The following is a 17,914-nucleotide window of genomic DNA, read 5'->3' as shown; positions in this document are numbered from 1 at the left end:
AACCTTACAAAAAGAAGAATCAAGATATTAAGATCTCCTAATGGAGGAGAATACACATCCAAGGAAATCATAGCTTTCTGGAAGGAATCTGGGATTAAGTGGGAGCTGATAGTCCCATATAATCTCGAACAAAATGGAGTTGCAGAACGAAAGAATCGATCGATTGAAGAAAGTGTAAAAGCTAGGCTACATGATCAAGATTTACTTAAATATCTGTGGGGTGAAGCTACGAAGACAATTGTATTCATACAAAATCAAAATCCCCACATGTCATTAGATAACAAGACTCCCAAAGAAGTGTTCACTGGGAAGAAACCAACTGTGGATCATCTCCGAATTTTTGGTTGTCCAGTCTATATTCATATACCTAAGGACAAGAGTAGGAAGTCTATATAGAGCAACCCTTGGGATTTGAAGTTAAAGATAGAGAGGCATATGTTTGCAGATTGAAGAAGGCATTATATGGTCTCATGATCCAAAAGGGGATATTGGTGGCCACTGGTTACTCGCCTATTCCACTTGGACCCCCAACATTGTCTCTTTCAGTTTCCTTAATTGTAGCACAATTTACTATTTTTGGCATTTTTTGGGTCTCGAACTTCCAGAGCAGTTTTGAAGCCCTAAATGATGTTTTTTGGGAAAATCAGGCAAACATGAGTCTTTGACTCATGGTTGCATTCAAAAGTTGTAGTCCTTCGATAGATCTGTCTAACAAGGTATTGTGTGTGTCAAACGAAGATCGTATCCCAAAGTTACAACCCTGAGAAGTTGATGTACCAATTTACCCAAACAGGGCGCATAGTTTTGGCGCTTCATATCCTAGGGTTAGGTTTTTGGATGTTTAGGGTTTTCCATTGTTTCTCAATAATAAATAGGCCTTTGAGCCTCATTGTCGCACAGTTCAGAGGCATGTAGCTGGCATATCTCTTCTCATAGATAAGCTACCATCGCTCGAGCTAGTTTATTTTTATTCTGTTTGTAAGCATATTTTAGTATTTGATATTAATGAAGTGAAGTGTTATTTCTGCTGCACCTCTGTATTTATGATTATATCTGTGATTTGTTGTGTTCCTGTTTAAGTTCGGATTAGTGGTATTAGAGTGGTCTGCTCTTTCTCTGTTTTTTTGCATGTCCCCAACGAGGTCGGGATATAAGTAGTTAGGGCTCGAACTGGTCGAACCTTTGCAAGACCAGCCCCGCAAATCCTGACGACCTCCCTTGGCGAACGAGAAGAAAGAAGATGGGGCAAGAGATCCTTTCAAAATTTTGCTCGAAGAAGCCCTCGAGCGATAGAGGAACACGATGATGGACAACTTTGCCCAGATCCTTTAACGGCTACCCAAAAGTGATGCATCTTCTTCCAGCAGCCACTCTAGAAGCGCCACGCCCTTTGACATCCCCATATTTGAAGGTCAGGTTGAGGCAGATGTCGTACATAAATGGTTAAATCTGCCTAGAAGGATATTTTTATGTTCATGATTTTTCCAGTCGGGAAAAGATTACTTTTGAACTTCTCAAAGCTGCCCCCCACGTCAAGGATTGGTGGGAAATCTATTGTGAGAAGGACGAAAGTACACCCTCACTATTTTAAGCTGCACCACCCACTTGGAATTCGTTCTGGGATGCTATCAAGGAGCAGTACTACCCTGTTGAGAGCTATGAGGATAAATACATAAAGTGGACCACATTGCGACAGGGAAGGGACCAAGACGTGCCAGAGTTTACCAATGTTTTTCATACCCTTCACACGAAGTTGGGTATCAAGGATTCTGAGTGACATTTGGTACTCAAGTACTGCGATTGTCTACATAAATACATCCCGGACGAGATGGAGTTTTTGGACATCTCCTCGCTTAACACGGCGTGTCGATACACTGTCAAGATCAGTGTTGAAAATATCAGTATCGGAAAAATATCGGCAAGGGTCCAGAAAATATCTTATCGGCAATATCGGCAAAAATATCGGCAAAATATCGGCAAATATCGGCAAGCATAAAAATTATTTTTTTCAAATTTTTAAATATAGCCGATATTTTGAAAATATCGCGATATTTTGCCGATATTTTGAAAATATCGCGATATTTTCAAAACAGAAAATATCGCGATATTTTCGAATATCGCCGATATATCGCCGATATTATCAACAATGGTCAAGATTGAGTAGAAGTTTTTACAAAAGAAACGAGACTTTGGATTTGTGAATCCGAAGCAAGGGAAAGGCGCCCCCAAACCGCAGAGCAAAGGACAAAGCCAAGTCGGGGCAACCCAGGACAACGGGCCGAAGCCGCAAGCAAAGAACAATAGCCCGAAGACAAAGGACACGGGGAAATGTTGTGAGTTCCATAAGAGCTCCAGTCACAACATAAGTGAGTGTCGGGCCAAGCAGTCATTGGTGGTCGAACTGAAGGCTTCCGACTCAGACGCGTGTTCCGACTCTGAGTCAGATACCAACAAGGGGAATGACAAAGGGAAGCAGATCATTGACACGGAGCCCAGTGTCACCGTGGCTCCCACCAAGATTCAGAAGAATGAGCCTAAAGATCCAGAGGAGGGGGAACGCCTCTTCCACATACAAATGTGGGTGAAGGGTTCTCCGCTGCAGTTCATTGTCAACAGCGGGAGCCAAAAGAACCTCATTTCAGCAGAGGTCGTGAAGCGGCTGTGTCTACTGACTACAACACATTCGCAACCGTACACCACCGGGCGACTTCACCAAGGACGATATCTCTGCATTAGCCAACAATGCTACCTTCCCTACAACATCAAGCCCTTCACGGATGAGGTACTGTGTGATGTTGCTCCTCTTGAAGTTTGTGATGTATTATTAGGACAACCATACTTGTGGAAGCGACATGTTGTATATGAGTCTAGACCTCGCTCTGTGATTATTACTTTGGGCAATAAGTTGTACATGATACTAGAGGTAGCCCTGCCTACCGTCATCTCTTTGATCTCTGCAAAGCAATGCAGTAAGATCATTTCACAGACCAGGAAATTTGTTTTCCTTATGATTTTCCCTCGAGGCAAGAAGAAGATTGTGGCCATGACTTCCAGACAGGGCTCCTCTACACAACAACAACAAATGGATATGGTCGTGGAGGAGTATAGGGACATTTTCGCCTCACCTACGGGGGTACCTCTGCATTGTCAGGTCAAGCACCTCATCGATTTGACCTCGGGCGCGCTGCTAGCCAATGGACCGATCTATCGACGCTCTGTTCTGGAGAACGATGAGATCAAGAGGCAGATTCAAGGGTTGTTGCAAAAAGGGCACATCAGGCCATGCTCATCACACTGTGGGAGCCCGATTATATTGGTATCGAAGAAGGATGGGACCTGGAGATTCTGTATTGACTATTGGGCGCTGAACAAACTCACTGTCCGGAATAAAGGTACCCAATCCCACAAATTTATAACTTCTGGACTAGCTCAAGGGGGCCAAATATTTCAACAAGATTAACTTGAAGTCCAGATATCGCCAAGTGCCTATCGAACCGTTTGATGTGTGGAGGACTACCTTCAAATCCAAGGAGAGCCTTTTCGAATGGTTGGTCATGCCTTTCGGGTTGACGAATGCCCCCACAACCTTCATGAGATTGATGGACGACATCTTGTGACCCTTCACCAATGCATTCGTGGTAGTGTATTTAGATGGCATCTTGATCTTCAGCTAGAGTTGGGAAGAGCACCTCCACCATATTCGGCAGGTCGTCCAAACCCTGCGACAATACAATTTCTGTGCCAATATGGAGAAATGCACTTTTGGCATGACCTAGGTTTAGTATCTGGGGTACATCATTGATGAGCAGGGTGTGCATGTGGACCCACCTAAGATACAAGTCATTCGGGATTGGTCAGCCCCAATCACTCTAACAGAGCTCTACAACTTTCTGGGCCTTGCCAACTATAACAGGTTCGTGTTGGGGTTCTCTCATAACACTTGGCCTTTAAGTGAAGTCGCTAAGGGTGGAATGAAAGAAAAGTTCTTTTGGTTCTAAACCCAACAAAAGGAGTTTTCCGAGTTGAAGCAGTGCCTCTGCTCTGCACCAATGCTCGCATTACCAGACCAACAACAATTTTATTTGAGATTGAGACAGATGCCTTCGACTATGCTATTGGTGCAGTTCTTACTCAAAGCTGGCTATTTTCACCAGGCTCCTCTTTTGGTTCCTCCTTATAAAGCACTCCCTCATCAATTTACAAAACATGATAATCTTACCCCTTACCTTGGATCCTAGAATTGACAACATGATGGGAGAAATTTGCGAACTAGGAAAGATGGTTGCGCACACCAGTGTTCACATTACCAGACCAACAACAATTTTATTTGAGATTGAGATAGATGCCTCCGACTATGCTATTGGTGCAGTTCTTACTCAGCAGGGGCATCCAATGGCTTACCACAGTGATACACTTTCAGACACATTTCGAAAGTATCCCATCTATGACAAAGAAATGTATACCATTGTGCATGCCTACCGTAATTGGAATCATTACATTCTGGGGAAGGAAACGGTCATCCACATAGACCATCGACCCCTGCAGTTCATACAGACACAAGGGAAGTTGCAGAACGATCGCCATAAAAAATGGTCCACATACCTGCAACAATTCCATTTGAACATTAAGTACAAGAAGGGCAACACCAATAATGTTGCAGACTACCTCAGTCGACCACTAGTCATGGCGTTGACCACTGTGCTAGACTCCTGTGGGCACGAGACTTCGGGGTGGCCACATCTTTACGAGAGCGATCTAGAATTCGGCAACACATACCAGACACTCTTGGAAGGTAAGCAAGTTCCAAATTTTCACCTCCAGGATGTATTGTTATGCCACCTGGGACACATCTGTGTTCCTTCAAGCGAGCGTGCCAATATGATTTGGGAGGCGCACTACAGTTGGGTCGTTGGACATTTCGTAGTAGAGAAAATAGTGGCAGTACTGCAGAAGTATTTTTATTGGTCGAACCTTCGTCAAGATGTTGGGAGGTACATTAAATCCTGCACTGCCTGTGCCATTGCCAAACCAACCATTAAGAAGCAAGGCCTATATACTCCTCTGCCTACTCCTAGTCGACCTTGGGAATCCATCTCCATGGATTACATGTCGGGCCTTCCTTCTACTAAGCACGACAACGACTGCGTTTTCGTGGTTGTCGACAGATTCTCTAAGATGGCCATTATGGCGGCCTGGAAGAAGAGTATCACAACAGAGGCCACTGCTAAGCTCTTCTTTGAGCGAGTGTGGGTACACTTTGGGATCCCACAGTCCATTGTCTCAGATCAGTACAACAAATTCCTAAGTGCATTTTGGTGAAGTCTCTAGTCGATGCTGGATACCAAACTCACTAAGTCCATGACTTTCCATCCCCAAACTGATGGCCAAACAAAGGTTGTCAATAGGATGATCGTACACATTCTGTGCATATACAAATTGAAGCATCCATGCACATGGGATGAAAGCTTCCCCTATGTCTAGCACAATTACAACAGAGCTCTCCACAACTCAACGGTCCATAGCCCTTTTCAGGTTGGGCTGAGATTTCAGCCATTATGTCCCATTGAGTTGGCCATACCATTTGCAGCTACTCAGGCATATTTGACTCATGTCTAGTCCGAAGTTGACAGGGCTAACAACTAAATTGAGCGCATTCAACACATCCGTCAACAAGTATGATATATTGGACAGAGCCAATGCTAAAGTACAAGCAGTGTCATGAACAGCATCGGGTGCCGCACAAATTCCAGGTGGGCGACAAAGTTTGGTACATTTGCAGAAGGAGCGCCTCGCTGGACCCCACTACAAGCTTCGCCCACTCCGATATGAGCCATACACCATCACCATGGCTGTAGGGGACAATGCCTTTGAACTCTCAACGTTCCACCGTTCCTTGGTCTGCACCCAATGTTCATTTGGCCATACTTTCCACCATTGCTGGACACATCCGACATTGCAGAACAACTCACACCAACAAAGCTAAACCCAGACTGTATGGAACAGGCCACAACTGATCGGATCATGGAAACACAGATCAAGAACACTCGCTAGTAGAAGATCCAACTATATCGCGTTGTCAAAGCTGGCCAACTCTTGCACCAAGGCAAGTGGCTCACCAGGGACCAACTTCAATAGAAGTTTCCACATCTCATGGAGGCACTCAATGCAATGGGGACATGGAAAATTTTAGGGGCTAATGTTCGCCCAGTGGGCTAATTTTCCTTGATTTTTCCAAAAAACGATTCGCCAATTACCAATTTTTATAAAAGACGATTCGCCCAAATTTTAGAATATAAAATTATTTTACCTCAAAAATCGCCAACATTATATAGAGACTATATATAAAATCATTATAGATTTGAATAATTTTACAAATATATCAATACACATTTTATAGTTTGCATATTAGGGATTAGTGAAATTCGCCAATGTTTTAAACTTCAAAAAAAATTTCCATCCGTAAAATTTTCCTTGAATGGGGACCATTGCTTCCTAAGGGGGGAGGATTGATCTAGGTGGATATTGGTAGCCACCCGCCTATTCCACTTGGAACCCAACACTGTCTCTTTTAGTTTTTCAGTTTCCTTAATTGTAGGACAATTTACTAATTTTGGCAGTTTTTCGGTTCCCGAATTTACAGAGCTATTTTGAGGCCCTAAACGACATTTTTTGGGAAAATCGGGCAAACATAAGACTTTGACTAATGTTTGCATTCGAAAGATGTAGTCCTCGGATAGATCTTTCTAACGAGGTATTGTGCGCGTCAAATGGAGATCATATGCCAAAGTTACGACCCCGGGAAGTTGATGTACCAATTTACCCCAACGGGGCCCATAGTTTTGGCGCTTCATCTCCTAGGGTTAGGTTTTTGGATGTTTAGAGTTTTCCATTGTTTCTCAATAATAAATAGGCCTTCGAGCCTCATTGTAACAAAGTTCAGATGCATGTAACCGTCACATCTCTTCTCAGAGATAAGCTACCATTGCTCGAGCTAGTTTATTTCCATTCTGTTTGTAAGCATATTTCAGTATTTGATATCAATAAAATGAAGTGTTATTTATGCTGCACCTTTGTATTTATGGTTATATCTGTGATTTGTTGCGTTTCTGTTTAAGTTTAGAGCACCTCAAGCAAGCACCAAGGGCATGGTATGCTAGGATGGATGCATACCTACAAAGATTAGGCTTCACAAAGAGTTTTGTTGATCCAAACCTTTATATTAAGGTTGTAAAGCGAGAGCCAGGTAATCATTCTTCTGTATGTGGATGATCTTCTCTTGACAGGTATGGAAGGTCGAATTGAAAAATGTAACAAGCAACTAGCAACAAAATTTGACATGAAGAATCCAGGGCTGATGCATTACTATTTGGGACTGGAAGTCTGGCAAGGACCTGATGAGATCTATCTAGGTCAAGGAAAGTATGTGATCAAGATGTTGAAGAAGTTTGACATGATGGATTGCAAACCAATGACAACCCCAATGATCACAAACTTGAAAAGACTAAGGAGTTCCGAATCAAGCCCTGTGGATCCTATCAAGTATAGACAATTGATTGACTCACTGATGTACTTGGTGAATACTTGACCAAACATATGTTTTGCAGTAAATATTCTTAGTCAATTCCAAGTGGAGCTGAAGCATGATCATTGGATAACTACAAAACATATACTGAGATATCTGCAAGGAACAATCCACTATTGCCTAAAATATGATAGGAGGAATGATGTTCACTTGATTGGATATATAGATTCCGACTGGGGAGGCAATGAGCAGGATGGAAGAAGCACTACAGGAGGATGTTTTAGTTTGGGATCCTCCTATTGGAAAATGTAACTAGGTTCGGTCTTCATTAAATGTATTTGAGTAATCTTGTAATGTAGTTGTCAAAAGAATAAAGAAAAGAATTATTATTATTATTATTGTGACTTAGTAAAGCATGGGTTTCATGCTTGGGTCACCATGTTTTAGGTCAAAGTCCCCATTGAGGACTTCTAGGATTTATTTTGAGCCAATAGAGTCATTGTACTTTTAAAGAGACCCTTCTTGGGCTTTTGAATCATGTAAAAATGTTAAGTATCGAGTCAAATATGAATTATGTTGTCTCCACACCAAGTCGGCCTTAAGATGATCAAGTTGGCCTCAAAGGAGGCTATTCAACCTCACCTAAGGGCTATAAATGAAGCCATTCAAATTCCATTTAAAGCACTCTCTCTCACAAGCAAGCCCAATCTCTCTTGAAGCTGGAGCCTGGAAGAAGTGCGAAATAGGAGGAGAAGGAAGTGCGAGTTTGGTCTAGGAGAAGGAGAAAGGGAAAATCAAACTTTTGGTGCAACTATCTCTCTCTTGTGCCCTAGTTTGGAAGATCGAAGTTCTCTTATTGGTGCCGTAGCTAGTTGCCGTGTGATGCTGTCACCTCAGGAAGCTGTATTGGGCCAAGATCAAAGGTTCTAAGTAAAGATAGAAGTCTTTTAGTGAAGATCGAAGTCTCTAAAGCTAGGTCGAAGAAAATGCTGCCGCCACCGCTGCTGCTGCTAGGTCAAGATCGAAGTCTTTTAGTGAAGATCGAAGTTCTCTTATTGGTGCCGTAGCTAGTTGCCGTGTGATGCTGTCACCTCAGGAAGCTGTATTGGGCCAAGATCAAAGGTTCTAAGTAAAGATCGAAGTCTTTTAGTGAAGATCGAAGTCTCTAAAGCTAGGTCGAAGAAAATGCTGCCGCCACCGCTGCTGCTGCTAGGTCAAGAAGGATCATCTGCAAGTAAGGAAGAAGGCTGACTTGCTGTGGAGGAAAGTTTGTGTCAAGGTCGAGAGTCTTCAAGCAATTGGGTTTTCTTTCAGTACTAAAATTGTTTTTGGCTGACTCTGAGCTGCCACAAAAAGAATGAGTTATAGGCACACCCAGATGGGACAGATGATGACCCAAGGCTAAACCATTGCAGACCAACGGCCAGACAAAACAAGTTTTTTTAGGTTTGATAGGTGCCTTCCAAATTACTATTCTGTAACACCAGTTTGAGAGCTTGGGACCATCATACTCTAATTTTAATTAAGCAAGCACTAAAGTTTTATGTAACACCTGTTTGAGAGCATGGGACCATCATACTTTAATTTCGATTAAGAAAGCACTAAAGTTTTACTTATGAAGAAATTGAAAGTGTTTCAGTCAGAAGTTGGGGGAAGCAATTCGCGCTGCTTCCTATCCAGAATGAACTTTTTAGCTGTGATGTCAATCCTTATAGTTATGGTTGCTTTTCAAATGAGAAATAGCACCTGTGAAGAGAGCTTTGAAGCCAAAGGTTTCTCTGGGATACAGATTGACAAGGTTACTGGATCTTACAAGTTTGTATGCATTCTTTTCAATTGAACGCACTCGTCTGATTGAGTCATTTGATTGATATGTTTATTTTCTAATGCACATCGTAATTTATATTGCTAATAGTATTATTAAATTTATTTGTTTGTAATGTAAATATCTGATGCGTAAGACCTGAATTTCCTGTTTCTGAACCTGGATTTTAAGCTAAATACGAAGGAAAACTTGTTTTACTAATTCAGATCACAAACAGAAAACTTTTACGATGGAATGTATCCACATGGAAGCTATCTTACAGGTTGCACCTGCGATGTTGTTTACTCACAACCGAACTATACATACCAAAGTTTCTGCACCATATTTATATAGGCTTGGTCATTTGGTGTGCAACTGCGATGTTGTTTACACCCAACCGAACTATAAATACCAAAATTTGTGTACTACAATGTTCAGCACCATATTTGTATAGGCTTGGTCATTTGGTGTTGTTACTTAAGCTTACATAAGCGGGTGTTCTCTTTAAATTTAAGTTGAGCATGCCTATTTGTTTGGTCCCTTTAATACTCCTTTTGTCACCAAATTTGGGAGCGTGTAATCTGTCCCAAAGGATGTTATCCATAAACTTGGGGGGCTGAAATCTGGTAGAAAAAGTGTCTAGGTTCAAAAACTTTTCAGTTTTGGCAGGGGCATGTTTCTCATTTCATTGCGAATATCATTTAAAATATTGCATCGTACCTCTTATTTCCCATTTCTTGCTGTTGTTTTCTTCCTGATTTTCCGTGTAAGGCACTGATGGATCACCTGTATCATGAATTAAACTCATTTGTAACTTGATGCTGAATGAAGTAGATATATACGTTATAGCCGGAAGTTTTGGATTTCTCTCCAAGTAATTGACTATTGTGGTTTATTTTTATGTGTTCAGTGACATAGCAAAGCATCTTTCACTTCCACCAGTGAAGCTTCATTGCAGCATGCTTGCTGAGGATGCTATCAAGGCAGCTGTTAAAGACTACGAAGCAAAGAGAGCTAAGGACACCGAGGTTAAACAGGAGGAGAAAGTTGCTGAAGCCTAAAACCAAGCTGCTCAACAGAGTTTTTTGGTTGGTTGTAATAAGTGTTCAGTGGGATGTTTGTATTTTTCATAAATGTATACAAGTATGTCAAGATTGCTGAGTAGCTGCTATTGATGCCAACTTGTGAACATGTCTATTTCGTGTCTGTATATTTTTGTGCTTATTGTGCATCATGTTTTTAAATGAGGAAACACGATCTAGTAAGTTATGCTAGGTTTTGATCTTATGACTGTTGTTCTGTTACAATTTTGTGGTTTTTTTTTCACTTACTGCTCTAGTCTGCTTACTAGCAGGCCACATAATATTATCAGTGCCCAAGAAAAATAATATTTCGATGGTTCATTTCATTTTTTTATCTTCTGGACATGACAATGTTAAAACTTTGAGATTGCGAGGTCCCATACATCTCGTTTGCTATAGTAGTTTGTTTTTTATAACAATGGCATGGGATGTCCGCAGCTAACAAATTTTAGCCGGAAATATAGCACATCTTATGAATTCAAAATTCCAAAGGGGCTTTTAAGAATGTTTAGGATAATCAATTTATCGGCAACCTTTATTTTCTATTTCCCTTTCGATCTTGCTTTTGGAGGTTGCTGAAAAATACTAAATAGGCCTTTTGATGCGTTGCATTCCAGTATTGCTTTTAAAGAATGGTTGGGCAAGAGAATTTATAAGCAATTTTTTTTTGAATTTATGAGGTGTATTTTTAAATGTTTAGGCAAGGACATTCCAGGTGTGGTAATATTTTTTTTTTTCGTGATACATATGGTCACAGGGCTGTAGGACATGATATGCTATTCCAAAGTATTGTGCCACACCTTCCCAAGGCATTTTGTCCTCGTGCCACCTTCCCAGAGGCATTGACCTCTCCGGCCACACCTTCTCAGTCCTTGGAATGAAGGATACCTTTTCTATTTCAAGAGGAGAAATTTTCAATAATTTGATTGGAGTCACCCCAGTTATTACAGAAGTTGACATTATTTTTGCACTGATGTGATCCCTATTTTGATCTTTCTTGAGGATAACCGTAGTTAGGAAAAGCACACTATATAATTGAAGTGTTGACTTTGATTTTTACTGGGGATTTTAATGCAAATATATGTTGCAGGTTCTTATACGACATTCTGAAACTTTAAATTGTCATTGCAAGTGAACTTTTATAGGTCTTTGATTATGTGTAGGGTTAAGAAAACTTGTCATAAGTTTGTGCATCTTGTCGCATGCTGGTATGTTATGGGCCTTCTCTTAAAAATGATATACATATATTAGGTGGTTATTAGATTTTGCACCTTCTCATTGTGATCAAGTTGATCTCTTATAAGATACTGTGATAGTCATAGAAGAAGCTTGCAGTTACAGCAGGTTAACTGCCAATACACCATACTAAATTGGTGATCTGATAGGTTGAGCTTTGATGATAGAGTTGGCAACAATTGGAATTCCCTACGTTTGCTCTTTCATAGGAACCTCATGATAGAGTTGAACTGTTAGGATGAGTTGCATTGGGGATTCTCAGGTTGAACCATCCTACTAATAGGTAGTGGTTAGGGTCCTTTGCAAGTTGACAATATACAGGAATGTGCCAAGAATCGAATGTGGGTGAGTTGTGGTAAATTTTCATTTATCTAATGTTAGTTCACTGTCCGTTCAACTCTATAGAGTGGCAATTGTAATTTTCTCTATTCCTTTTTATTAATGAATCTGTTATAAGCAATACGATTCTTACTGTAATTATGTTCTTGGTTTGTCTTCATTTGTCACCATGCATTTTTCACTGAGAAGTCTAGAAAGAGAAATAAACTTGGGGATTCTTATAAGATGAGCATGTCAACAAAAAGAGAGCTACATAAGGATTATCGAGATTCTTATTCAAAGGAATTTGAATTTTTATAAAATGGACATGCTGAAAAAAAGAGTTTCAAAAGGACTTGGAACATATATGAGAATTCTATAAAACGAGATTGGAAAAATAGTTTCCAAAGGCCTTTGCTATGTGATTTCAGAGTTAGTTTCTCAACACTGTAAAATGTTATAATTATAGTTTAGTTTAATTAATAAATGCTCTTTCAATAGAAATATGGATTAAGTTGCAAAGCTTTGAGCTTATATTGACATTTTAAAAGACAAGAAGGAAAAGATGGGGTTTTCATTTACCTGACCTTAAAAGTTTTGGGAAGATTGAAAAATTATACAATAGCGTAAATCTAGATTTGACAAATTTGTTGTGTTAAAATGTTGGTTGTGGTTAGGATTTAAGAAACAACTCCTCAACAAAGTGCAACTTTTTGAATCATTGCTTTTAGTGCAATTTTGTTTTGTTCAATAAATTTAAGTAATTTTATTGAAGTACTTGTTGCATGAGACTTCATTTTTAATATGAGAATATTTTAATAATCATTGCTCCATAAAGGTCCATGAGAAGTATTGAGAATCCATGAAATTAAGTTGGTTGGGCTAGGGATACAAATTGTTCAGTTATATTCACTTGGATCAAACTTGTAGCAGCAAAAAAAGGATCATAAAATTAATTGGCATTTCCGTTCCCCTGACATCACAAAATATAAAGAAATAATTGCAAAATGGAACGAGAGAGACTACGTGACATACATCAATTCCTAAGAGAGTTTGTAATGGGGCGAAGCATGAGACTACGTGACATACATCAATTCCTAAGAGAGTTTGTAATGGGGCGAGGCATGATATATGTTCTCTTTCGAGTTTACAAAAAAATATACAATACTTTTTATATGGTGAAAATTACAGTATGGGACAAATGAGAAAGACCAGGGAATATAAAGAAATAATTGCAAAATGGAACAAGAGAGACTACGTGACAAATACATAAATTCCTAAGAGAGTTTGTAATGGGGCGAGGCATGATATATGTTCTCTTTCAAGTTTACAAAAAAATGAACAATACTTTCTATATGGTGAAAATTACAGTATGGGACAAATGAGAAAGACCAGGGGATATGCATCAAATCGCTTATGGTGTTTGTAATGATGTGGCATTGCATATTTTTTTTGTTTCATTTTTGGTTTAAAGAGCTGAAAATTAAAACTTTGAATCTCATTTATCAAGAATTAATGGCTACGCCTTAGACAATTGTAAAATTTATCAAATATATTGAATGCTTCCATTCTCAATGAGCATTTGTAATGTGAAATCCTGTATCCGATTTCATATTGACTTATTTCTGTGTCAGTTTAAACTCTCATTGACTGAATTCTCTTATATCATTTAAACTCTCATTGACTTAATTCTCTTTTATCATTTAAACTCTGATAACCAAAAATATATTATTGACATTGTTATTATCATGAACGCACATTAATTTGTGGTCATTTCCTTAGAACATTGGATGCCTAAACTTACATGGCAGAAGAAAACCATTTGAGACAAGCAATCCTCTAGTCTGCTACATTTTCATCTGGTTTAGTGTGCTTTCCGTTCCCTTCACTCATATTCATTCAACATGGAATATGGGTGGTCTAAATGAATAACAGTAAATGTATTTGGTAAACATGATGCGTATATCTTTTCATTTGAGAACCCTTAATCTCTTTCATGTTTTCTGGCTTTACATCCTCTTAAAGAGGGTAGAATATTATCGTGGTCATTTAATTTTTTTGGTATTATATTGGTATAAATTACCTTTTAATTCAACTTTTAGGATCAAATCCTCTACCAAGTCGGTCATAATATGAATTATTCGTTACTTAATCTATAAGACTTTTTCTCCGTATTTACGATAAATTAAGAGCAACCAGTGGTTGTTTTGGGTATAACTAGCTTGTATTTCTTTAATCAAAGAAATGATTGATTTCTACCACATCACATTTCTTATATTTCAGAATGGTTGTGAATAGTTTTCTGAAAAGGTTTCCCCAAACAAATTAAAGAAAATGTAGAACCCTTCATACTAGTAACAAGTGATTTGAGGAATACTAAGTGCTAAATGAAAAGCATTTTAATAGTAACCATTTGAGTTTGTATGTTTAGATATGGCACAATTTTAGGAGTAGAGCTTCAATTCTCCGTGCTTTGAAAATGTTAGAACATTGTTTTTGAGGTGGAACACAACTAAACTATTGGTTTTAATGATAAGAGTGTTTGAAAACATATCAACGTCAATGACTTGCAACCCATAGTGAGTGCAAGAAAAAATGCACAATGAACAATGTAATGGGGGATAAAGACATATATTATCAAATCCATTGTAAGATTTTAAAGAGTATTTACAAGTATAGTGTTTTGTGCTAAAGCCTTTCAACTCTCTTGTAGTCTTGTTAGTCAAGACTTGCAATCTGAACCACCAAACCTTTGTTCCTCGATATTCTTTGTTCATTCATACCCTCTTGTAATTGCTTTTTGCGCATAATAATAATCTCATTAAAGACGGGTACATGACGTGTCTTGTCTTGATAATGGGCTGGATGACTCACATGCATTCACATGCATTTAATCCGATAGTTGTCATTCTCCCTTACGGGTCAAGAAAATATGGCGGCTTCTGTTTGTTGGCTCACAACATTCCTTTTGTGATAGTGTGTTTAGATAAGCATATGCTTCAGTAAGATTAATATCAGCTGGTTTCCGTTCGTTCGCTCACAACTTTCCTTTTGTCACAGTGGGTTTAGATAAGCATATGCTTCAGTAAGATTTTTCCTTTTCAATAATGTCTGAATCGCATTAGGATTCCAACCCATGATGTTTCCTTTTCATGTTTGTTTTATATTGTTTAGGTTTATTTCATGCAGTTCAATGTTATTTCATATCATTTATATTACATTAAATTCTAGGTTTGTGTCTTTTATATTTGCTTTTCCTTTTCCCATAGATCTCATTGTTCATATTCTTCCACTACGATAATTAAATCATCATAATGTCTAAGTGTCTTGTACCTTTCACTCCACATGCCACCAAAAAACCCTTGGATGTTGTCAAGGGTCTATCCATTTACTCCATTGGATGAATTCAGTATGATCTCGTTTGTTAATTTATCCTTATTTAATGGTTTTCAAACTTCTGGATATAACTTACGTAATGATATATATGTTGACCATGATGTAGGTTCATGTTTATGGATATGTACATGCTCTGATGATCCTTGAGATTTTTCACGACTCTTTATACTACAATATCAAGTGTCAATCTCCTCTTGTCAAATGATTACCCAAGATTTGGTTAGGAATGTTAGAAGGTCCTCCAAGAAACCTTTATACTCATCCCTATCCTTTGATATAGGACTAATCACACAATTGTTGTGATATTGAGCCAATCTCTCCCTAGAATCACTCTAACATCATCACATTCTTGTTTGACCTACAAAAGTCCTTTGGGTCTTGTACATATTGTTGATTTTGGGTAGCATCGGATGTGCTCTAGCTCTGAAATTTTGTGGAGGGGCTAGAACACATGAGATCTCTAAGATTCAGAAATCATTTGGTGAAATTCCACCCAGATTGTATTTTATTAAAATAATTAATATTTTTAATTGGGTTCCTAAGTCTAAACTTAGGAAAATAAAAATATCAATGGGTATTAATGAAAATATGGGTGAGAAGATTCTAAGAGATGATGATCAAGTTTAATTTAATCTTAGCCGTTGGTTAGAGATTAGATCACGACCGTTGATTCATCACCAGGAAAAGTATAAGAGGAGGCTTGAGGGTTAGTTGGAGACACACAGGGCAAATACTCAGTAACCTGAGGGAAATCGATTCTCAAGGAGTAAGAGTTTGATTTCAAAGGGAGAGTTGCAGGGTGAAGGAAGAGGAGGGTATTAGCATCAGTCAGAGACTGAGGAGGAGGTGACACAGTACTTCAGAGAGACAATGCAACTAGGGACGCAGTTCTCACGTAGCTGATGCAGATGTGACGCAGTGAAGGCTGGGGGTCTCTGGGATGTCAGAATTTCTCCAAAGGGAGAAGGAAAATGATCTTAGGTGTTTTCTTGAAGGTTTCTCTATGTGTTGCAAATTCATTCCTTGTAAAGAGATTGTTGCTGAAGAATAATATATAAACCCTCATTTGCTGCACCGGTTTTCACGCATTAGGTTTTTTCAGGAACGATTGTTCAAAAATAATTATGTTGATGTGATTGATTCTTGTGCTTGTATTTCTCTATTCTTTTCTCTATGTTATTATGTGACAACTGCAATAGAATTTACTTTGATGTTTACTGAAGGGTTTTGTAAATAACTTGTGGAAAATAAGTAGGAGAAATAAATCAGTTATTGCAGTAGAATTTCGTGTTTGAAATTTTCACATGGTATCAAAGCTGAGATCGGGCAACAGGATTAGAGAATCTGCAATGAGTCGGGAGCATGATGCTGGAGCAACAACTCAAAAGGACTCACATAGTTCTCCCGGGAAAGAGGAAAGCATGAAGAATATGGATCACGACTATTCTATGTTAGCTTTCAGACTGGAAGAAGAAGTCGCTTGCTTGGCAAGTTCTGCTTCCTTTGAAGTTTGGTATATTGATAGTGGAACTTCTGCGCACATGACAAGAATAAGAGAATGTTTTTCGAGCTATCAAGAAGAACATATGAACTTCCAAATCACCATGGGAAATAAGTCAAAATGTACCCCCGTAGGAAGAGGTACTATAGTTTTTCAAACAGAAGCAAGGGATCGGCTTCGAGCTACCAATGCGCTGCATGTGCCTGGATTGGGATGAACTTACTCTCTGTATCTCAATTACAAAACAAGGGCTATGATGTTTTCTTCATTGGGAAGAAAGTATATGTCAAACATCCGAGTTGGAAGAAGGAGGCCCAAATTGGAGTCAGAAATAATAGACTGTACAAGTTATGGCTAGAATCTCCAATGGCATTGATAGGCAGCAGTGGAGAAAAAGATTTGATTGAACTATGGCACAAGAGGATGGGGCACTTACACCATGGGGCTTTGAGAATTCTTAAAAGAGCCATCATTGGAGTTCCAGAGTTAAGTACCAAATGAGATGATATATGCAGAGGGTGCACCCTAGGCAAGTACGCCAAAGCAGCTTATTCCAGAAGTAACAGTAGGGCTAAGAGTGTTCTGGGATTGATATACTCAGATATGCAGACTCATGTCCACAAAAGCTATTAGTGGTGTTGAATACTTCGTCACCTTCATTGATGACCATTTTAGGAAGACTTGGATCTACTTTCTAAAACCCAAGGATGAGGTTTTTGATCGATTCAAAGAGTTTAAGGCTCTAGTTGAGAATCTGACAAGGAAAATGATAAAACTGTTGCGCTCAGACAATGGTGGAGAGTACATTGATAAGGACTTCACTAATTTCTGCGCAAGGGAAGGCATCAGAAGAGAGTGGACAACTCCATATAATCCGGAGCAGAATGGAGTAGCAGAGAGGAAGAACATGACTATTGTTGAAGCAACAAGGGAAATGTTGTGTGATCAGGATATGCCCGAATTTCTATGGGTAGAAGCATGCAAGACAACATTATATGTCCAGAACAGGACTCCTCATAGGGCATTAGGTAATATTAATCTGGAGAGTGTCTTCA

General features: G+C 39.1%; 1 protein-coding gene across 1 annotated transcript in view; it reads left to right on the top strand.

The window, feature by feature from the left end:
- The window catches only part of LOC149246616 (iron-sulfur cluster assembly protein 1-like), a 75,057-nt gene extending 64,444 nt beyond the window's left edge, over positions 1-10,613 (top strand). Inside the window, exon 3 of the mRNA XM_089457982.1 lies at positions 10,237-10,613. Coding sequence (XP_089314108.1) covers positions 10,237-10,387 — 151 coding nt within the window. The 3' untranslated portion in view covers positions 10,388-10,613. The remainder of the gene's footprint in view (positions 1-10,236) is intronic.
- The last annotated feature ends 7,301 nt before the right edge of the window (positions 10,614-17,914 follow it).

The sequence above is a fragment of the Pinus tabuliformis genome, chromosome 7, assembly GCF_031772625.1.
Source record: "Pinus tabuliformis cultivar Carrire ecotype Pingquan chromosome 7, CPIR1, whole genome shotgun sequence".
In the NCBI taxonomy this organism is placed as follows: Eukaryota; Viridiplantae; Streptophyta; class Pinopsida; order Pinales; family Pinaceae; genus Pinus; species Pinus tabuliformis.
Note: the sequence above shows the minus strand (reverse complement) of the source record. Positions and strands in the feature narration are given on the sequence as shown.